Source organism: Enhydra lutris, unplaced genomic scaffold, assembly GCF_002288905.1.
Source record: "Enhydra lutris kenyoni isolate GAN:26980312 unplaced genomic scaffold, ASM228890v2 scaffoldscaffold21, whole genome shotgun sequence".
Taxonomy (NCBI): domain Eukaryota; kingdom Metazoa; phylum Chordata; class Mammalia; order Carnivora; family Mustelidae; genus Enhydra; species Enhydra lutris.
Window position 1 is genome coordinate 26,076,219 of NW_019154105.1, and position 22,912 is coordinate 26,099,130.

A 22,912-nucleotide genomic window follows, 5' to 3' on the forward strand; every position below is an offset into this window, starting at 1 on the left:
AAGTCATTAGCTTATTAACTGTTTTTCTTCTTGTCCCAATCTGACAGAGCATTTTATTTTTTTAAAAGATTTTATTTATTTGACAGAATGAGAGAGAGAGAGAGAGAGCAAGCACGTGCAGGGGGAGCGGTAGACAGAGGGAGAGGGAGAAGCAGGCTTCCTACTGAGCAGGGAGCCTGATGCATGGCTCGATCCCAGGACCCTGGGATCATGACCTGAGCTGAAGGCAGCAGCTTAACCAACTGAGCCACCCAGGTGTCCCCTGACAGAGCATTTTCTGAATCACTGGTCTAACTGAATTTTATTAACCATTTATATTTCTTAGGGCACACTTCTTTTGAGTTTCTCTGGGCATTTCCCACATAGTACCCAATGGTTTTTCCCACCCCAAAGTGAGGATGTTAAAGGTAAACATTATCACCACTAGGATGGATGGTAAACTGAGGCATAAAGAGCAAGGTCCCTTACCCAAGGTCATGTCGGTCACCAAGGTGGGCAGTGAGCCCCGGCCTTCTGAATCACAGCTCGGTTCCCTGCCCGCTGGTGACAGAATTTCACATCCATCGTAAGGCAAGTCTTCAGGTGGCCGTGAAAATGAAGATGAGCTGTCTTGTTCTCTTTCAGGTCTGTGGATGGCTCTTGGAAGATCTTGACTTTCTCCTGAGGACACCCTGTTTTCCTGGGTCAATTCCCTGTCAGAGCGTCTCCCCAGCTGACCATGAGCCAGCCAGACCCCTCCTGTCACCCAGATCCCAGCCCTGCACCCCTGTGTGCGGTCTGTGGCCAAGCCCACTCCCCCGAGGAAAACCACTTCTACACCTACACCGGAGATGTGGACGATGACCTCATATGCCACATCTGCCTGCAAGCTTTGCTGGACCCTCTGGACACGCCCTGTGGTCACACGTACTGCACCGCGTGCCTCACCAACTTCCTGGTGGAGAAGGACTTCTGCCCCGTGGACCGCAAGCCGCTGGTGCTGCAGCATTGCAAGCGCTCCAGCATCCTGGTCAACAAGCTCGTCAACAAGCTGCTGGTGACCTGCCCGTTCTCGGACCACTGCACCGAGGTCCTGCAGCGCTGCGACCTGGAGCAGCACTTTCAGACAAGGTAGGGTCTCCTCGTGGGCCTGCCCCACGCAGCTCCATCCTCTCTGGGTGGGACAGCTGGGCTCGTCTGCCCCCTGGAGCAGTGCTATCCTTGGGGACGAGGGCTCTGCGACATGCCTGTTCTCTGCCTTCTTCTCTGCAGCTGGTAAACGCAAAGGGAACCTTCTAGGTGTTGATTCCTAGGGTTCAGTGTGAAAACACAGCATGAGATAGAGCTGTGGCGTGTGTAGGGGTGAGGGGGAGTGGGTTATTTTATGACGGTAACATACACATAACATAAAATTTGCCACTTGAACCATTTTAAGAGTATGGTTGAGCCCCCTTAAGTCCATTCACATTGTCATGCAGCCGTTACCACCATCCTTTCTCCAGAACTTTCTTCACCTTCTGGAATTGAAACCGTACCTATCAAGCCAAAACTCGCCATTCCCTCCTGTCTGGCCCCTGGTAACCACCATGCTACTTTCTGCCTCTATGAACTTGACTGCTCTAGGAACCTAACAGAAGAGGAATCGTACCATATCTGTCCTTCTGTGACTGGCTTATTTCATATGTGTGCATTCTGAAATGTCAGAAATCCTGGAAAGATCTGATGAGGGGCTTTCTCTGGGGCTCATGGTCCCCAAAAGATTTCCTGGCAGGCATTGCTTATCTTTTTTTCAGAAAAAAGAAGTCTCCCAATTTGATTCATGATTATTAAAATGTCCTCTGTATGGGAATTGACAAAGCCCAACTCTTCTTTGAGGAGATGCGAGGTATTGTCAACCAAGTTTTCAATGGAGAAATGTAGACAACTGTTGTCTTCCAGGGACTTTTCTGCTAGGTTTTTGGGCAAGGTACACAGAGGGGGCAGAGGGATGGTGTGACCACCCCTGCTGTTGGCCAGCACCATGCCCTCTACCTGTCTGCCCCTTATGTTGTCCACTTACATCGTCATGTTCCTGGGCATCCCCAGTGGATGGTCTCTGGACAGCCCTGATCTCGTTGCCCATGAGACACTCTCTTAGAACATTTAAGGCGCATAAGAGAGGGTGAACAGTAATACCATAATTACTCATAAGAGGAAATGTGGAAACTAGTGTTTACCTTGGTTCCTGTCATGACAAGGGCAAGAGGTAGGTGCAGGTATTTTTTTCTAAAGGTCACATACCTTACGTTGTGAATCTGAGTCTTTGTTTGTTGGGACAGGCAGATTCTCTGACATGGGAGCTTGCATCCAGGCCAGTGGCCAGGCTGTAAGGCGTAGCACTTATTTTCCAGGCTAATTATGTCCGTGAACTTACTTTTCGCCCCCAGGATATTGAATGAAAGGCATCTAACTCAGGTTTGTGGGTTGCCTCTGACTCTCTGTTGTTGGCATCTAAACTAGGGTACCTCTCTTCTCATTGCCCAGAAGGAGGTGTGGCCAGAGGAAAAGGGGGTGAGGGAGTCCCTTTGTGACCTTTGCTGGAAGTTTGGCCCAGCGTGGGGAGGCACTCTCTACAGGGAAGTAGGTCTGGGGCAGGTCAGAGGGCCAAGGCAGGGGCCTCACTGGCTAGGGGGCTGAGGAGCGGTGGAGGACAAAGGCCCTGGTAGAGCTCCCTGCACCCAACACAGTCCCTGGTCCCAACCTTTGAATCCTCTACCTTTGTTTTGGGAGCTGAGTTTCCTATTGTTGCTATACCAAGTGATCACAACTCAGGGGCTGCAAACCACATACATGGGTTATTTTATAGTTAAGCGGGTAGAAGTCCCATCAAGGCTTTGGGAGGTCTGATTCCCTCTGGCTCTAGGAGAGAATCCCCTTCTTTGCCTTACCTCACTTCTGGAGGCTGCCTGCCTTCCCGGGCTTGTGGCCTCATTCCCCATCTTCCAAGCCAGCAGCGTACGATCTTCCAGTCTCTGCCTGTCTGTCTGTCTCTGTCTCTGGGTCTCTCTCTTTCTGTTTGTCAATCTCTTTGTTTCTCTCTATCTCTCGCTTTCTTTTTTTTTTTTTTTTTGAAAATATTTTATTTATTATTTGAGAGAGAGAGCACGAGTGGGGTAAGAGGGAGACACAGACTCCACACCAAGCAGGGAGCCCAACATGGGGCTCGATCCCGAGACTCTGGGATCATGACCTGAGCTGAAGGAAGATGCCCAACCAACTTTCTGTTTGTCTCTGTCTCTCTCTCATTCTCTCATCTCTGTTTCCATCATCACATCTCTCTCTCTGTGATTCTGGCCTTCCTGCTGCCCACTTGGTAATTACATTGGACCTAGCTGGATAATCTGTATCATTTCCTCATCTGAAGATCCTTGATTTAGTCACATCTGCAAAGTCCTTTTTGCCCTGTAAGGTGACATATCCGCAGGCTCTTGGGATTAGGAGGTGGCCATCTGTTGGGGCAGGCGTTGTTCTGCCTGCTACAGGAGCTCCACAGGGGAGGGATGAGAGAAGGGAGAGCAAAGGAAAGAAATGGGGGTGGTCTCTGGAGACAACGTGAACACAGCGTCTCCTCCTCATCTCCTCATCAAGAACTGATTGAAGCCCAGATTATTAAAAACTAGGGATAAGATGGCATATGGATCGGAGGGCAAGTTCGCAACAGAAGTGGTGCAGAAAAGGGGCCAGGAAGAAGCAGTTGGGGTCCTCGGGGGTCTCCACAAGAGAGAGAACACTGGCTCCCCTCAGCTGCCCAGAGTGGGAAGGTCATTCACCCGCACACACAGGAGCGATGGCCCACACACCTCAAGGAAGCCCAGGGAAAAATCTGGATGAATCCTCAGCTGATAATGATATGCACAATTGAAAAACAGCAGTGAGGAAAGAACCCAAAACTAATTGAAATCACCTCTTCACACCAAGGCCTCAGAGTTTTTCACAGGCACCCAGCAGCAGCTCCCTGTGGAGGGGAAAACTCCCACATAAGGGAGCTATGGGCCTCAACACCCGCTCCTGGTCTGCCCCACACATCAGCTTCCTAAGTAGGTTGAAACCAACATTTCCAAAAATATGTTGTATATATTAGTCATCAAATGCTTAATATACCCTCTCTTCCCTTCCGCCCTGTGGGCATTTGATTGGCTACAATTCGAAACTTGGAGCTCATCCAGGACCTGACTCTGGAGCCCTGTTAGGTGTTGGGCCAACAACTGGGCCAGTGGACCATCTCTTTCCCTATCCCTCAGAACGGGTATGAATATTAAATTCTTGGGACTCTGGAGTCCCTTTAACTGGGAACCACCAGGAGGTAAGCAGGAAGCAAGTATTTTCCTTACATTTCTGTAAGAGACCTTCAGGTTGGTAGCCACAAGTACCAAAGCGTGGTCATGCATTTGTACTAGAAGATAGCTTTCTCTGTAAATTTTGCATTTCAGTTTCAGGATTTACAATGGAATGGATTTTTTTAAAATATTATTTGGCTTGTGGCATTGGAATGAATAGAAACTAGGCAGGCTCAGGGTTGATCTAGTAAGGAGACTTAACTACCATTCTGGTTGAAGATCACCGTGTGACCCGTGTGGATCCACACGCTCTTCCAGTGGGTCCCAGTACCCGAACAGTCCCAGACTTCCTGGGGAACTGCAGATGTAGGTTTCTCCACCTGTAGAATGGGAACTTATTTCAGTTGGGTTCTTTGAATACAAAGTTCTTCAGAAGTGAATCACATTCAGAATGTTGCCATTGTCCCTCTAGGTAAGATGTGATAGAGAAACAACTTTCCCCTCTGCCGAGGTCTCTGTTTATGACTTGTCCATAGGTCCACGCTCAGCCTAACCTTTGACTTGAGCCCGAGAGGCAGGCAGCATCACGTCTTTAAACAAACGGTGCCTGTTTTCTCCAGAATTCATGTCGTTCGTAAACATTGTTGTAAACATTGTTATCTGGCCACTTGAGACCCTGAGTTGAATGTAAATCCTTAGGACAACTGTTCCTGACTTCAGATGAGAGGGTTCTTCCAGGAGAGTAAACCTGAGCACATGAGCTAATGTTTGGAATCTTCTGGCTACTTCCATTGACCTCTGTCCTCTTAGATACCTGTGGACTCCCATCGCACGGGTCTCCTGCAAAGAACTCCCATGCGGGTGATAGGCTTGTTGAGTCCAGAGACAGACAGCCTTCTTATCCAAAGGTCATTGCCAGGAGACATGGCAGAGCTTCTCTAGGGGCCAGTCCCATGCATCTCTCTTGGCCCAGAGCAGGGAGAGGATGTGTGGGAGGAGAGCCTTCACTTCCTCGCTCCTCAGTGGGAGCTGTCTGAGGCTCAAGGCTACATGAGTCTTGTGTAATAGCATCATCTGCGTGTATAATATTCATCAAGGATCTACAATAGGCCTGGCCCAGAACGAAAGAAGCATCTATACACGCCATGATTTCTACCCCTGAGGAAATGACATTTGAAGTGGAGAAGTTGACATCTCGCGCACATTGAATTGTTTCATAGGATAAGTCCGTTTGCCCTTCAGTTTCTATCTTATGGAAGATAATAACTAGGGGAGATAATAAAGCTGACACTTAAGCTACACTTGAGCAGGAATAAAGAGATCATGGTTTGGTGTTTTGAAAACAGCCCTGAATGAAAATGTGTGTAATTGGCCCAAGACACACCTGACTGAAGGCTCCTTGGATTTGGTTTGGTTTGGTTTGGTTTGGTTTAGTTTGGTTTGGTTTGGTTTCATTTAATTAACTTCACTCCCCAAGTCCTGGGAGTTTCTTCTCCAAAAACCTGCCCCAGACCTTTCTTGACTTGTACTCCCAGGAGGTGGCCCCTTTCGTTAGTGTGTTCTGTACAACATAGACTCAGTTACCGCCTGTAGTGTAGGGAGAATTCTGCTGCCAGAGGAAAGGTCTAGGGGAGCATTGCCTTCTAGAAAGACGGGTAGGCTACAAATCTTGTTGGTCACATTAGCCAGGCTCCACATTTCCCCATAACTGTGTTTTGACATACATTCTTCAAGTGACATTCCAATCCTGAACCCAACTCTTTCCTTGTTCCTACCTGGCTGAGAGCTGCTCTTGGCACTCTCCTGGGCACAGAAGAAATGAGGCAGTTGTCCTGCCTTGCATTCTGGGAGAACCTTTGAATTTCTATCATGCTCCAAGGAATTTGCTAAAGAAACAACATTCTTGGGACACACATGTCCTGAAATCTTCCATACCTTTTTCCTTTCTTCTTGGACATTTGTTACCCATCTGTATGAATGCTTGACCCCTGCCCTGGCTCTTGGCCCATTTGAAGTCCTGAAGTCCTTTTGTTTTGTTTTATTTTATTTTGCTAATTTGCTTCTGATCAAGAAAGATTTGTCCAAAGTTGACTTGTGAGCCAAGTTGAATTCTAGTTCCTTCAACAAATATTTATTGTGCATCTACTGTGTTTTAGGCACTGTGGGGAGGATACAGTGCAGAACAAGATCAGTAGAACTCCTGCCTTCAAGGAGTTCCCTGTTTAGTGAAAAGAGACAAGAAAACAGGAAGTTATGGGTGATATCTGAGATGACATTTAAGGTTAGGTAGAAGTTAGGCAAAGGGTACAAGGTTTAGGGTTAGGGCAATTTACTGGCAATGTTGCTGCAGAATATTGCCATTTGAAGGTGGGATTCTATCCCAAAGGGATTGTATTAGGATTATATCTGATGGCAGATATTAGAAAATTCAAATTATATTGGTTTAATTTTGCAAAAGTTTCATTTTTCTTATATAACATAATGTATAGGGGTAGGAAGTCCATGATTAGTATGATGTTATCATGATGCCATCAGGAGGAACCCAGGCTCTTTCTGCTTTGCTGATTAGCTTTCATCCTCAATTTTGTCACCTATTGGTCCCAAAATGGCTGCTCAAACTCCAGCATCACTTCTAAGTTCCAGGCAGAAATAAGTTCAGGGTAGGAAGAACTGGCAGGAAAAGCAAATCGACACTGTGCAAATTGAGACTTTTGCTTTAAAAAGCTTTCTGGGAGGCCTTACCCACTAAATCCTGCTTCTACCTCATTGTCCAGTATTGTGTTATATGGCCACCCATCTGTGAGAGAGGCTAAGGTGCATTACCACCGTGAACTAAACAGTTTCTGTTCAAAGGAAGAAGAGAAGATCAGATCTTGGGTGCCTAACCCGCAGTTTTTGCAGGAGTGACATAAGCAACAACAACAAAACAATTCCTTCATTTTCATGTTGCATTCATATCCCTTAATGAATTTTATGCAAGGAGGTAAAAGGACAAGCATCCTTCTTTTGTCATCGAGACCTGGAGAGGCACTCTGACATACCCAACATTATCAGAAATACAATCTAGCACACTGTGAAACCCATAGCCTTTTTTTAGACACCATGCTCTTCCTGAGCCATGATCTATCCAGCAGATCCTGGACCCTGGAGAATAGCATGTCCCAGGACTCCATGAAACTCCATACTCAGGAAAAGGCTGTAACATTTCATGTCCCGAACGGCGCAGGAGGAAAGAAGAGAAAAACAAATCCTCCTGGAGATTGGCGCTGAGCTGCCGGCTGGGCTCATTCACTGTTGCGAGTGGTTATTATTCATTATTATCATTATTAATGATAATTTTTATAATGATAACTGACACTCATTGAGCCTTATGCTCTTAATAGGCATCTCTTTCCACCTTCCTAACAACACTGTGAGTAAGCACTATTAGTATTGTCTTCTTACCGCAGAAGACGAGACAGCGGTTCAGAGAGGTTAAACAACATGCCCAGCGTCACACAGCTAGTATGCGGCAGAGCTAGGGGTCAAAGTCGTCTGACTCCAGCAGCTAAATACCCAACCTCACTTCCTTCGTACTGTTCCTTCGCTGTACTTCCTTTTCACCCGCCCTGACTCACTCTTGCATACCAGGCTTACAGGGACTGGAATTCAAACGAGAGCCTCAACGAGACTGTAAATGAATACATGTCATGCTTTATCAGGATGGCTTATCTCTGACCAAAATCATGGGAGTTAAACCCGGACGTTCTGAGGTTCTACTGTGCTTACGCTCTTTCAGCCCTGCCTCAGGTAAACGCGCGGCTCTGAGGCCAAATTCCTGTCTGCTGCCGCTCACCGCGTCGGGTCTCACCTCACCAACTTCTCCCTGGTCTTCCACCCGGTCAGTCGAGTTTGCTGGAATTGCCTGGGTGTGTTAGCAGAACTAACCCTTTAAGCCGTTTCTGTTAAGATTGAGGCCTTGAGCCACAAAGACCCAAATGGATTCTAGCCCTCTTTTTGTTTAAAAGAAAAAAAAAAAAAATATGTTATTTATTTGTTTGTCAGAGGGAGAGAGAGAGAGAGCGAGAGAGCACAAGCAGGGGGAGCAAGGCACAGAAGGAGAAGCAGGCTCCCCGCTGAGTAAGGAGCCCGATGTGGGACCCGATCCCAGGACCCTGGGATCATGACCTGAGCCAGAGGCAGATGCTTAACTGACTGAGCCACCCAGGCATCCCAGATTCTAGTGCTCTTGAAGATGGGGGAGAAGGTGGGGAGTCCCGGGAGCTTCTGGGGTATCACAGAGCTTAGGCATGCAAAGAAGTCCTAATGGGACAAAGACTGAGTGTCTCCATAAAGGGAGTTGTCTTCTCTCAACTAGAAATGCACGACAGGGGCTGCAGATCTGTGTCTAATGGGTCAGGCATGAAGAGAGCTCCACTTCAGAAAGGAGGCAGCTAGCCTCGGGGGATTACATGGACTGCCCAGCCTCCTACAGCTGGTACCAGAGCTTAGTTCAGCCTCTCAGGGGAGGAAGAGGAACAGAGAGACTTCCCGTCACGTAGAACCGGAACCTGAACCTGAACCTGGTTCCGGCAGAAGTCCAGGTGTGTCTGTCACGGCTCTCCGCTATTCTCAAAGAGAGCGACTCAGCCATAACCTTGTAAAGGGCTGGTTGTCCAAGGGAATAGAGAAGCTGTCACTTCTCTTAAGGGCTGCCAGTGTCATCAGGACAGGGACAGGTAAAACCACCTAAAGGCGTGTTCTAAATATACACTCAGGGACGGAGTCGGTTCGTGTTTAACCCTCCTTTGTCTCAGTATCTGGAGCCTCACTTCGAGCTCCGATCTCCAGGCTGTGTGCCAGGATGCTAATTTCTTACAGTGTCTTCCTCTAGCAAAGCAGGGGACAGCTTTTGATGCTTTGCCTAGCCACACTGTGGGGTGTGAACGTGTCATGCCCATGCCCTCTCCCCACGCAGCTCAGCTTCCAGTCCATCTGCTCTCGGCCGGTGATGTCAACGTACCAGCTGCTTCCCAAGAACCAGTCGGCATCCTGCAGGAGGGGCAGGTCCCTTTCCCGGGCATCAGCCTGCTTGCTCTCAGCCGAGCCCTCTTGCCAACCGTGGTGGGTCCCTCGGGGCTCCTGTCTCCCCATCTGAGAAGCAGAGGGCACAACCCTCTTCCAGGCCTGTGATTTTTCAGCGTGGCTCCATCGCAGGGTTCCACATCACGTGCCTACTCTCTGCTGACTGTGGGGAGATGGCCAGGCTTGTTTAGGGAACTGAGCTGGGCCGGGCCCCTACAGCTGACAGAGCGAAGGTGGCCGGGAAGAAAGCAGCCTCCCGGTCGGAAAAATGAAGGCGCTTCTGCTGCTGGTCCTGCCCTGGCTCAGCCCTGCCAACTACATTGACAATGTGGGCAACCTGCATTTCCTGTGCTCAGAACTGTGAGTCCCGCGATCACGCTGCCTGCCTGTGTGTGTGTGTGTGTCGGGTGTGTTGGGGGTAGAACCGGACTCCGTTCCCTGGCTGGTATGTCTGTTTAAAGGAATCAATCCCACATGAGCTAGATGCACTTGACAAAGCACCCAACCAGCCGGCAGTCTCAAGCGGCATGCTTAGGTCTGTAACTTACCAAAGGAAAAAAAAAACAAAAAACAGAAACCACCATCTTACGGATGCCCTGCTTTCCCAGCGAGGCATTTTCTTCCTGCTTCTGTGCCAATGCTGCATTTTGTTTGGTTTGTTGTTGTTTTTTTTTGTTTTTTGGTACCCGACTTTTTCTCAATAGATGTGTCTTCTCTTCCTTCCATAAATAGAACCAAAGAGCAATTAAGAACCAGGCTTGCAGACACAGATCTGCAGCCCCTGTCCTGCATTTCTAGTTGAGAGAAGACAACTCCCTTTATGGAGACACTCAATCTTTGTACCTGAAAACACGGACAGCATCAGCACAGTAGAGCGATCACCCTGTGTGTAAAAAATAAATAAATAAATAATAGATGTCCGCTGGAGTTTGGGGTTTGACCATTTGTAAACGTACGGGCAAGCCGAGAAAACTGCGCAGCGAGCCCCCACATCCCATCACTTTGGTCACACGATGACTGCTTTGCCACGTTTACTTCGTGTATTTTATTCAGGTGGTTTGGAGTAAATGGCAGTCACGACCTTTTGCCCCCAAATACTTCACTGTGCTTCTCGAAGAAAATACAGACATTTTCCTACATGACCGATGTCCATTTTATAAGAGGAAATGACTCACACACCCAAACTCGACCGTGATGTTTTTCTGACTCCTTTTGTTAGTGAGCCTGACAAGAGGATTGCAGGTGAATGTGAACCGTTTCTGGCCAAGGGCTGAGATGTGAAAAGCTCAGTGGATGGGATATAGGTAGAGGTAACCCACCCCCGCCCCCGCCCCTGAGCATGTGGTGATAACCAGGACCTCTTTTGTAATTAGCCAGACTAGCCAATGTGTATAGCATAGTAGATGCTCAATAAATTCTTGATAAACAGAGGAGAGAATAAAGGAGTTAGGTCCTTGGAGACACACAATTCCTTCTGAAGACCCTGCACTTCAGGATTAGCTCGTCCCATCTTTTTGGACTGTAACCCCAGTCCTCAGATAAGAAGGCTCAAAGGCGAAGTATGTGGGCTAAGCCCGAATGGTGAGCATCTCTGGGGTAATAATGGCATATGGAAGCTTTTCTAGAGAAATATACAAGGGCAAGCTCCTTGGGATTGTGGCAAGTCTCCTTCTCCTTTGATGGTGTCTCTAAAATCAGGTGCCACAGCGCCCCTCCTCGGTACCCTTGTCCCCACCTGTTGTCCTTCTTGGCCGCTGTGCTCCTTTCCTAGGGACTGCTGTAGCAGTGACCGCATGTTTGGTAGGTTGAAGCAGCAGAAATATCTTCTCTCTCACCACTGTAGGCGCTCCTGAGCCTCTCCATTAAGTTACTTTCAGTTTTACAGCCTCATTAAAGGAAGGCTCTTCACACTGCCCTATCAGGTTTCTTTGCTACAAGTACGTGAATGGAGGCAACTTTTATGTTGAGTGACTGGACCCAAACAGGCCATTCTTTCCAAGATGTGACGCAGTCCAAGAAGCCTAATGCCAGGAAATTGCCAGAATGGTGTTCCCAGACTAATTTGCCAGAACTTTCTGGAAGCTTCCAGTCCCTGGGCATGACTGATGAGAGAATTCTGTGTAGCTATTACCCAAGGCTACTAGTGTGATAATGAACTAATCGGTAAATTAATGACACATTTCAGGTACTATGGTGGTGCTTTGAGAAATACAGACGGTAAAAAAATTGATATGGTACCAACCCTCAAGGAGCTGACAATCCAACTGAGGAGATGAAATTTATATACTTCAGAAATATTAGCAGTGGGCCAAAGCATAAGGGGAAATAATACATTATATGTTAATCAAAGTAATTAAAAAAGAGAAGTAGGATAGGCAATAAGTTGAGAGGAAGTGGAGTTTGCCCATTTCCATGAAATTGGTCAGGGAATGCTTCTAGGGAAGTTGGCAGTTTGAGCTAGATTTTGAAGTCATTAGGGAAAGAGTAGGCAGAATCACAGATGGGAAGAGAAAGCACTTCAGGCAGGGTAAAGGGCACTCACAGAGGTTGCCAGGTGGCTGTGGTTGTCACCAAAGCTTTGAGAAACGACAATGGAGAGCAGTAAATGGGACTGCTGGATCCCTTCACTGTTCTTGGAAGCTAGGGCCATAGGATGATGGCTGCATGTTCCTGAGATGAAGAGACACTTCTCTCACTACCCTAGACCACTGGGATCTTGAAAGCAGGCAGAGCTGTGTCACTGGAAAGGGCTGGGAAGCCACATTTCCTCCTACCCCACCCTCCCTTCGTCTCAGCTTTGGCACCTTGGCCTTGGGTGAGGTTGACCTGTGTCCACCATGCTCCCAGCTGCAGAGACCCTCCTGGATTTTCCTTCCTCTTTAAGACAAAGGTTCTCTCTGTCTGGGTCCTGTTCCTCAGAGCCCAGCTGGAAAATTGGAACTAATCCCGTAAAAAGCGTCAGTTATATGGTGGAGCCTGGGGTGGCCGCAAACCCAAATGCCTACAGAAACCAGGAAGGAGTTATTTAAGTATGTGAATCATTTAGGTGTAAGACAAAAGGAGCTGGTGAGGCCTCTGAACAACAGCAGTGTGTGTGTGTGTGTGTGTGTGTGTGTGTGTAATTCAAATGTTTTTAGACATTACATATAGTTTAATATATATTATTGTATATGATCTGTATGATACATATTATAGAAGATATGTATAGTGTCTAAAAGCATTCAAATTCAATTTAAAACAAAGCTGCAACACTCCAGCAAATCACTTCTGCCGGCCCAGCTGGGCCTCAGAGTCAACCATTTATGACTGTGGGCATCTCCATTTTTAAACATGTCCATGACCACCTGGTGCCTTGACACAGATAGTGAATTCCACAGGAGCAGCTGAAAATCAGAGCATTTGATGTGGAATCCCAGCCCCTAGGTTAGAGGCAGGGCATCTAGGATTGCTCTCAGGGCCCACAAAGAGCACCCCGTGACCATGAAGGGCCATGCTCTCTTCCCCCATGAACCCTCACCCCCACCTTTCCACAAACTTTCTGAATTTCCTAGACCCCAAAGTGAATGTAGGAAATGGACCCTAGTCTCATAAGCATGAGCATGGGTAGGGCCTTTTCATCCTGGGCTGCGCTACACATGTGGAGACTTATAGGTGAAGTCTTGAGAGCAGCGTGGGTTCTGAGGACCCCTCAGGTGAGAACTGAGGGCTGGGTTTGTTTTACTCAATGCAGATATTTGGGCTCTAAAACCTGCTAAATCAAAAGCATTTGGTAGGGGGCATCTGTTTCCCTTCTGAAGCTCCCAGGTGATCCTTATGGGCCCACCATCTTCATGCTCACCAAGCTCCCCAGGTGATTCTTTTGGGCCCTGCCACAAGAGAACTCTTAGCTCCAGCTCGCATATTCGCTTGCCCTGACTTCCCCCGCAGAGAACAAGCCCTTCACTCTCCAGGTCTGCTCTGTCTCCTCAGCGGTCCCTGTCCTCTACCTGGTGAGTCCTGAGGGAGAGCCTGGGGGATGTTCCCTTCTGCACACCCAACTTATACCCCCGTTGTGCTTCCATGAAACTGGGAGACAGGAATTTGGCTCCTATCTTGGCTAATTGCTACATATACTGCAAGGTCTTCAGAAGAAGACCCTGGTTTGGTTTCTGCGGAAGGGAGCTTGTTGATCTTGCTCATAAGGATTCGAGCCAGCCTCGTCTCTGGCATTGAAGAAAGCAATGGCTTTGATCTCCTCTGTCTTGAGTAATGTCTCTCTGTGTACTTCGTTGAGCAAAAACCTGGGGAAAACCTGGTCTGGTCGCTGGTGAGATGCGTTCTACGGTACACACCCAACTCTCAAGAGCCATTTACAGAAAACTGAAAAGTTTTGTCCTCTACTGCCCCCATCATTACCATTTTTAGCTCCTGTCACGCTCCCAGCACTTCTCACTTCCACTTCCCGTGTGTCTGGGTGCTGCGTTCACGCCCATGGTGGAAGTCTGAGTGCGTCCTGGGTCCCGCCTTGCAAAGCACGAAACTGCCCTTTGCTTTAGAGCTACAGGTGGCCAGAAGACAGAGAGGCACAGTCACCACAGGATGGCCAGTCTCCAAAGCCAATGCCGCTGCCATTGTGACTCCTCGGGAAGTCAGGAAATGGATGTCATTACAGTCTGTAGCCAAATATTTTTGGTTTGTAAGTGGCCTATCTGTGAACAGTGTTTGTGCCAGTATCTGGAGGGAGAAACTCCACTCTGACCCCTGTAGAGACAGCAGTTCCAAGCAGGGAAGGTTTATTCCCCCTGGAATTCTGTGTGCGGGGAGGGGGGGAAATTAAGATGAGTGACTCCAATTTCATAATTGGAACCATTGAGGGCTACGGACAAATGAGGTCTCCTGGAGGAGCTGCCAAGAGCAGCAGGAGCTCTGTGACAGCCTCGTGTGTGTCCTCCCTGGGAGGTGGGGTAGGGCTCAGGCTTCAGAGATGCAGAACACCCACCGAGTGTCTTAGGTCCAAGGACTCCAACCACCCACCGTCTCTGTAGTGGAACTTTCTCCAACCAACCTGCAAAACACACTTTCCGACAAACTGCATCACCTTCCTGCAGCAAAAACCTTCACTTTGGGGCTTGCAGGCCAAAGAGCATCTTAAGTCACTCCTAGCTCGGCATTCCAGGCACTCCAGTGAGGATCGCTGGCCTCTGTGTTGTGTGGCACTCATTTGGCCCTGGTCCAGTTTCTCGGGTTCTCATTCTCTAGGTCAAGGCTCTGCAGCAGCATAGGCCCTAGTAACTTCTCTGCTCCCTGCTGACTTCAGCTAGCTGTGGGCTGGGTATTGGGTCCTGTGCCGCATAGCCTGGGAGAACATCGTCTTCAAAAGCTTTGTACCACGTGCAGCTCTGCATGAGGTTGGTCTAGATGGTTGCATTTGGGCTCTTTCTGGCATGAGAGAGGAGGGGAGGGAGCACAGTGGTATTACCTCATCCCCCATTTCCTCTGCCCTTCACTGTGTTAACTACTCCCAACACTTCCCAAGTGTAAACCAACAGGGTGAGCTTTATGGATTTGCCAGTAAACACTTTCCAAGTTGGGTCTCCAAGAATTGCTTCTTTCTCATCAAAACAGAGGAGGAAAAAAAAAAGTTGCTGATCTCTGGATTTTTCTTGTCCTATGTTTTGAGAATCTGAAGTCAAGTTTGGATTAGATCCGGAAGGAAGGAGGTAGCGTTTACAGAGGAAATGGGGTGAGGTGGAGAAACCCTTCTCCAAAAGAGAGGAACAGGCTCCAATCTGGGGGACCAGAGCCAGGGCCCACTTGGGTTCAGTGACTCTCTTAATGTCTTTTGAAGCATTGCAGTTTAGCACATGTTTAATAGAGCATTTTTCCTTAAATCTACAAACGTGTATATTTGGAAGGAAATTGAAGCCGCATGTTCCCGGTTCATCTGTACTTAACTCATCAAAATGTTGCTTCAGAATCATTCTTTGATGTCCAAATTTCACAGGGATCTAACTTAATGGTCTTATTTATTTATTTATCTATTTATCTATTTATTCATTCCATTAGGAATCAGCAAGTACTCTTTTGCTAGCAGAAAAGCAACTCCAGTCCCTTTCTGGTCTAAAATGCAAACTCTGGGAGTTTCAAGATCCCATCAAATGCTTAGCCAATCGAGTTTGCCTTTCTTTGGGTCACATGATTCAGGTGCATGACGACAAAGTGAGGGTTTCTTTCACGGCAGGACTCCCTCACTGATTTCTTCATGTTTGCTTGACTTTACTTTCTTTTTAACTTCTTAAAATAAAAATCTCAATGCACACGTAGAAAAGTATAATAAATCCCCATGTAACCTGTCTCCCATCTTAAATAACAATTCATGGATGTCTTGTTTCACCTAGATCCTTGAGTTGTTTTCAAGGAAATCTCAAACCCCGTATTTGATTGGTAGACCTTTCAGTATTTATCTCTAAAGGGTAAAGATTCTTAACCATACCACTACTATCACACCAGAAGCAATTAATTATAATTCCTTAATATCAAATATCCAGTCAGTTCAAATTTTCCCCGTTTGTCTATCTTTTCTTCTTACAGATTGTTTGACTCATGAGCTAAATAAGGTCTACACTTTGCAGTTGGTTGCCATATTTCTTAATTATACCTTCGCTCCACCCCCCCATCACCCCTCACCATCAATGCAAAATAAAAAGGAATTCTTGAGGTAAATTTTGAGGAATATAGCTTTGGCAAACTCCAACTACTAGGCTAGTAGCTGGAAAAAGAGAAAAAATAATTATATTAATTTACTACCAAGTTGAGGGAAATGTAAAGGCAAGATCCAAAACAATCTTATGAATGTACCCAGAATGAGTGGGGTTTGTTTGATCTTGTCATCCAGAGCTTTGAGGGGAACTTAAAGAGAATGGGGTGATAGTCCTCTCCTGAAGGTGATAGTCTTCCAACAGACCCATATCAATAAGGAAATTGGTCCACATGCCTATCCAATGTATAGCTATCTGCTTACACCTGTATTACTATATTCTACCCATTAGAAAACCAAGCACAAATACTGGAAAAGGACAAAGTCTACATTAAGAGTTCTGTTGCCTCCTCCCCATATTCCTCATGGGTGTCTGCACTTTGGACACCACCACAGAGTTAACGGACTCTCAGGACTCCTCTTGCACTGGAACACTGCCCCTTCAAAGTAAACAGTAGATTTCCCACTGCCTGTCTGTGGGATTGGCCTTGGAAGGCATAGGGCAGGAAATGGCCCATTTTTGCGGGCCAAAGAAAACTGTGGGCCAAAGAACCAGACATCTTTCCTTAGTCATTCCGCCCCCACCTTTTTTGGACCATCACTTCTTCATGTGGCCCAAGTGGACCCTACTATCCCAGTTTCCTCTACTCAACCATACCTATTTTCATAAACCTCCCTCACTACCCCCCTGCCCCAGGAGTGGGGCTGGAGAGGAACCCGGGTTGTGAAACCTGAAGGAGTTAGAGTTTGAGGAGTCCTCTTTTTAAGACACAAACATGAATTCATACTTGCCAGGTCCCCAGGCAAATCCTTGGAAGGCTCCTGTATGCCTCGAGGCATAATCATCAGTCTTACAGTAACCCCCTCTGTGTGAGCAATGACCTACAGTCTGTGTGTCCCCCATCTTCCCCTCACTACCTCTCTATTTCCGTGTAGAGACAGCCCTAGTAATCCTGCTGCCTACTTCTTTTGTGTTTTAACTCTTGCATATCCAAAGCTAAGAAGAGTTTCCCCAATTCCCCATGGGCACCTGTGGTGCCTTCTCCATCCTCTTCATTAGCATTCCTACCTAGAGTAAGAGAAGGGAAAGCCAGGGCCCCAAGACAATGACTAAGTCCCTTTGTCATCCCAAGGACCATAATGGCCCACCACTGTGAAAGCTGGTGATGAGAGAACTTGATGACTAAAGGCACATGCTCTGGAGTCAGACTGACTCAGGTTCCTATTTGGTCTCCGCCAACTGGGCAACCTTGGGCAAATTACTTAGCCTCTCTGAACTTTTCTCCTCTATAAATGGGGATAACAACACCTACCTCACAGGTTGTGGTAAGTGCTGAATGAGATCATGTAAAGCACATAATACAGTTCCTGGTACATGGCAAACCCTTTAAGTATAGGTTTTAATAATAGCAATAAATACAAGAATATATTTCATCAATTCTAAAATGTTAATATCTCTGAAAGTCAGTTGCATCTTATCAGTGACACTGTACAACGATAAGGGGCAGTATTTTTCTTTCTTGATAATCTGTAAAATAATGACACATCCTACAATAGTTGGGAGTCTTTGCTGTCATGAAATTTGACCATAAAGCTCCATCCACAATGAGCACAGGTGGGCTGAAATCAAGAAAAAGGGATTGCTGAAACCATACAGTCCCTTTTTTCTTCCCTCCCTCACTGAAGAGGCAGGTAAGTGGCTGAGATGAGAGAGCGTGCCCAGTATCTCAGGGTGAAGCCCAGAGAGGACAGAGCCATTCGTCAGTGGGCAAGGGCCACTCCTCCCATGTGGCTCCACTCCCATGGGTGGCTCCTTTCCCACACCCCCTTCTCTCCCCAGAGTCTCCCTCAGCCACTTAGCTCTCTTCCTTGTTACCATCACACTGAAATTCCTACTTCCTTGCTCTTTCCTATCCATCTTTCCCCTTCCCCAATTTGTAAAGGAAGGCCTGATCCAGCATGTTACTTGGCTGGTGGAATCTGTGGCCCAGAACCATCCTTTTTTAGAGCCAAAGGAGGCCATGGAGTTGATCTGGTCCAATCTTCCCATTTATATAGAAGAAACTGAGGCACCGCAATTTACCCAAAAGATTCAGCCCTGTCAGCACCAAACTATGTGACCTCAAACACATCATGACACTTTTGGGGGGAAAATGCATTCATTATTTTAATGTAGCTTCAGGAAACCATAAAGCTGGAGCTAGTTATTAAAATTTTAAACAGCTTCAGGCAAAGCAAGGACATAGATGTGCAACTAACCCATCACCTGTTAGGAACTGAGTGTCCTCTGAGGGAATCTGAGCAGATGCGCATGCTCAGAATGTTCTCTCAGGAATTCCTTGACCCATTTGCAAGAACTGGGGCCCTTTGACAGCAATAAGGCTTTCCATTTGAACATGACATTCCAAGGGTTTCATGTACAACGGATAGCAGCAGAGCATCAGGGCTGAACCCAATCATGAGACACTTATAAGCTTCAGCTTCTAGTAATTAAAAATATAGCCTCTGAAGCCACTCAGATCTGAGTCCAAATGCTGGTGCATCACTTACCAGCTATGTAACCTTGGAGAGATTAATTCACCCCAGTGGGGCCAGAAGTTCCCCATCCTTCAATCAGAGCTCTTAATGGTAGCACCTACTTCATGGGGTAAGAATGAAATACATGCATGAGACACTTAGTGGACACCTGGAATATCATAAGTGTGCTGCAAACGTTAGCTGTGGTAATGGTAGATAAATGACCTTCCTTGAACCTCATGGCAAACGCAGTGAGTCCCCATCTTCCTGATGAGAGAGGTAAGAGTCCTTGAGGTTGGGAAAATCTCCCCTAGATGAGCCAGGCAGCCTGGAACACAGGCATCCTGATTCTAGGATGTGGACTTCCCCTCACTCCCCCCCCCACCACATCTCCCTTTGTTGCTGTGAAGATGGCATTACTGGGTTGGGTGTCAAGTTGCTGTAGGTGTTTATAATTTACTAGGGCCAGGTTGGGGGACCGCGATGGATTCTGAACCAGAAAAATTCCTTTATAGATGAAATTTTTCTGGGCAAAATATTTCTATAGGTTCTCTGGCCAGTTAAAATTGTGCTGAAGATGGATTCTTCCTGCAGGTATCCTTATTTTTTTTTCCCACTGAAATAGACATAAGAGGGCTCAGCCAAAAAAAACCCTCTTTGGTCTCATGAGCTTCTTGATGAATGAAGAGACGATCAGAGGGATTCTGTTGTGAATGCATCTGCAATAGCCCTTTTCTCCAAAATGCTGCAGTTTTTGTAGAAGAACATCTGGGGGACCATCAGAAGCCCAAGCCCCTTCCCCCATGACACAAATCCTGTGAGGATCTGAGGGGTCATCAGGCGGGTGCAGGTCACATAGCTTGGCGATTGTGAGCGTGGACTCCAGAGCCATCCAGACCTTGGCTCTGTACTTACTAGATGCAGGCCTTCGGGCAGCCACCTTAACATCTCCAAGCTCAGCCTTGTGCTGTTTGTAAGGGCTACATGAGCTCCTGCATATACAGCCTACATACCACGCCTGCGCGTGAGCATTAGAGACCTATGGTAGCTACTTTTGCTTCCCCCTTTGCTGCTCTACAAGCCAACTTCTTTTCTCTGTTCCCCTCATACTTTTTCTCTGTAGAAAAGAGACCAGTGTGGTATCAGGCAGTGGTGGTAGTGGTGTCTGATTACTTACTAGAGGCTCTTTCCAGAGGTATCCCCCCTTTTGGCCGCCTCTGATTCTACTCAGGACAGCAGCCCAGCCTCATCAGAGAATTCTAATTCCTTTAACATCACAAAAGAATGATTAAACACCTGAGAGATGCTGACTTTCCATAAAAAGCCCCCAAACACTTCTGACCTGCTTCAGAGAATTTAAAACTCTAAATGGCAGCTAGACAAGAATGGTGTGTCTAGGGCTCAAAAGTAGAACAGGGGAGGGTCAATGGGACAAAGAAAAGAGTGTTTGGACTTCAGCTTTGTTTCCTCAATGACAAAATAACCAGACAACTTAGGTTATTCTGTGAGAAGTGTGGTCAATTTGGTTTTTCTTTTCAATTCCTCATCAGTTCCTTAGTATCGTTAAGAAAGCGTCAGGGTGACAAGTAACTTTTCAGTTGGTTTCTTTGTATGGATATCCATATCCTATTACTTTCTTGGTGTGGTGGATGGGGTTGGATTGAGACATAAAGGAGTCCAGTGGCTTGGTTCTCCTTCAGATTCCTTGTCTACTATTTAACAAAGACAGGGCATAAAATCAGTGCCTTACAGAAACATATTGACTGCTTTGTTCAGTAGAGGTAAATCAATGTTCTGAAAAAAATCTAGCAAGATCTGTCACACTTCTTAAAATTCTTCTCCTCTAAGTGCTTTGTTTTTCCAAACTAGGCAACCTGCCGGTAGATGAACTAGTAAAAACAAAGCACTCATTCCTAGGAAGTAATAATTTAATATCATGTATTTATCAAGCACCTGTAAAACCTCAGATATGTTCTAGGGCTCTGAAAACCCTGCACTAAACATATGTTCCAACTAGAGGGCAGTAAACAAATATCTGTCACATCAGATGGAAATAAGTGGTATGAAGTTAGCGTCTCCTGATCCTGGCTTAAATATATAAGAAGGCCTCTGAGAAAGTGAGGTTTGCCCAGAAACCTGAAGGGAGGGAATGCTGTGAGCGCATCTGGTATGGGAGAGTCTGACTTTGGAGTTGGGCTGACCTGTTTGCACACCCTAGGTCTGACACTGTCTTGGTCCACGTCTTCTGATATGGCCTCTCTCCTCCATTGTCTCATCTGTAGAGTGTGAATGAGGAGTCCTACACCCCAGGATTCCCATGGGAAAGGAGCCAGTTTCTGGGCAGGCTGGGTGAAGGGAAGATCCTGCTACTTCCTCTTTCACCTTGGCTGGATTGTTATTGAAGGAGGTTGGGTAGAACTTTCACCTAGTTAAACATCACTCTGGGTCACATGCTCCCAATGTAGTTCTAAATGAGTCTCTGGTGCCAATGGCCTCCCTCTCCACACAATGCCTCCTGCCCTTGTTCCACTGTGAGTTCATGTTTACTTTTCTCATCTCTAATTTGTGTCCCCTTCTAGGTTTCTCCAGCCTGTTGATACCTGGTTTTGGTGGATTCTGTTTGTAGGTGTACCTGTCTGACCCAGTTTTCTCCTTTCCTCCCATCTCCGGTCTTCTTTGGTACTCCCCACCTGCATGTCCTCTATAAGTTTCATGACACCCTGTCCTGGGTCCTCTATCAGGGCAGTGAGTCAGGGTATGATGTGTAGGCAGATTAAGAGCCCCCTCTGAAACACCTTTCCATGACTGGGCTTAATACCTCGTTTACTTGGGATTTCCATCCATTCTCAAGCCTCCATTTTGAATCTTTGGACCAGTAGAAACTCTTTCCCAAGACTCAGCACACATTCGGCTCAACGCCCTCCTCCCCATTCCTTTACATTCTTAACTACCACAAGAGCAGTCTTAAAGTCTTCAAGATAATCCATGAACTTGCCCATGGTACTTTAAATGCAGATTGTTCGGGGTGCCTGGGTGGCTCAGTGGGTTAAGCCTCTGCCTTCAGCTCAGGTCATGGTCTCAGGGTCCTGGGATCGAGCCCTGCATCAGGCTCTCTGCTCAGCAGGGAGCCTGCTTCCCTTCCTCTCTCTCTCTCTGCCTACTTGTGATCTCTGTCAGTCAAATAAATAAACAAAATCTTCAAAAAAAAAATAAATGCAGATTGTTCTTGGTATTCTGACCCTTCTACATTTCGCTCTCCTAATATTTATTCCACAACTAACAACTACATGCATCCAATGCTAATTTCTCACTACCCTTTGTTTTCCTTCTATATCACTATCACATGCTGTTGGTCTTTTTCCAATGTTCTGACATCTCCCTGTGTGCAAGGTAATTTTTCAGAAATAATTATTCATCTTTACTGCACCATTGTTCGGTAAGCATGTTAGTCAAATTCTCTTATCCCCTGAGGATGCGTGTCATCTGGAGCAGCTGATTTATGTATGTGTGCGCTTGCCAAATAGTCCTGTTTCTAGTTTTTTTGTCCGAACTGATCCATGTGAGTTTATAACTCTCAATTTCACTTATTTATGCTTACATTTTTAAAGGAGTTTAGCATTTCATGTCTTAACATTTTTATTTTGCTGTTGGCCTCTTTTAAAAATCTAGCAGATCTGTGTTTTTTTAAGCTTCTTGGACTGTTCTTTAGGACTCAGGGTGAGCTTACAGATTCTAAAGCTATTGCTAAGTGCTAAGTTCTTCTCTTTCAACTTGTATATTTTTTTCTCTGAGCTGAATTGTTGCAGTCCATTGTCTGGGCATCTTACTCTTAAGTATTCAGGACGGTTCGGTGCCTTAAGTCTCTGACATGACTAAATAGGTGTTCACTTTTTCCATTTGATCTAGAGACTGGAATTAAAGAATTATGAACTATAAATTTCAGGGAAAAAAGAACAATGGAATATGCTGATCTGTTTTTTAGAAACCACTAAGTCGCTCAACCTCCCAAAGTGTAGAACTTTCCATTCCATGAATAGCTTGGCACTAATTATTCACGTTTTTCCCCTAGGAAATAATTTTATTCAACCCAACCTATCTTTGTAAGATAATCTTGCCAAATCAACATGATTTTAGAGAGCATTTTTCTGAATTCGTTCCGTTGTTATCTGTATCCTGACTTGGATTGATCCCTCCACCCACCCGCTAGAGAATCCTGAAGTCCCAGCACACATTCCTGCCATTTATTTTTAGAATAAAACCCAACGCCCTTACTTCACTAAAGACAAATGTTTGACCCCAA

The 22,912-nt window shown here is 46.5% G+C and overlaps 1 protein-coding gene across 2 annotated transcripts in view; it reads left to right on the forward strand.

Moving 5' to 3' along the window:
- Window positions 1-718: 718 nt before the first annotated feature.
- Window positions 719-22,912, forward strand: part of LOC111148925 (ligand of numb-protein X 1) — a 102,731-nt gene continuing 80,537 nt past the window's right edge. Inside the window, exon 1 of one of the 2 annotated variants that reach the window (XM_022505722.1) lies at window positions 719-1,110. In XM_022505722.1, the coding sequence (XP_022361430.1) occupies window positions 719-1,110 (392 nt within the window). Of the gene's footprint in view, window positions 1,111-9,323; window positions 9,720-22,912 lie in introns of those variants that run through there. The other variant, XM_022505723.1, reaches the window with a different exon arrangement.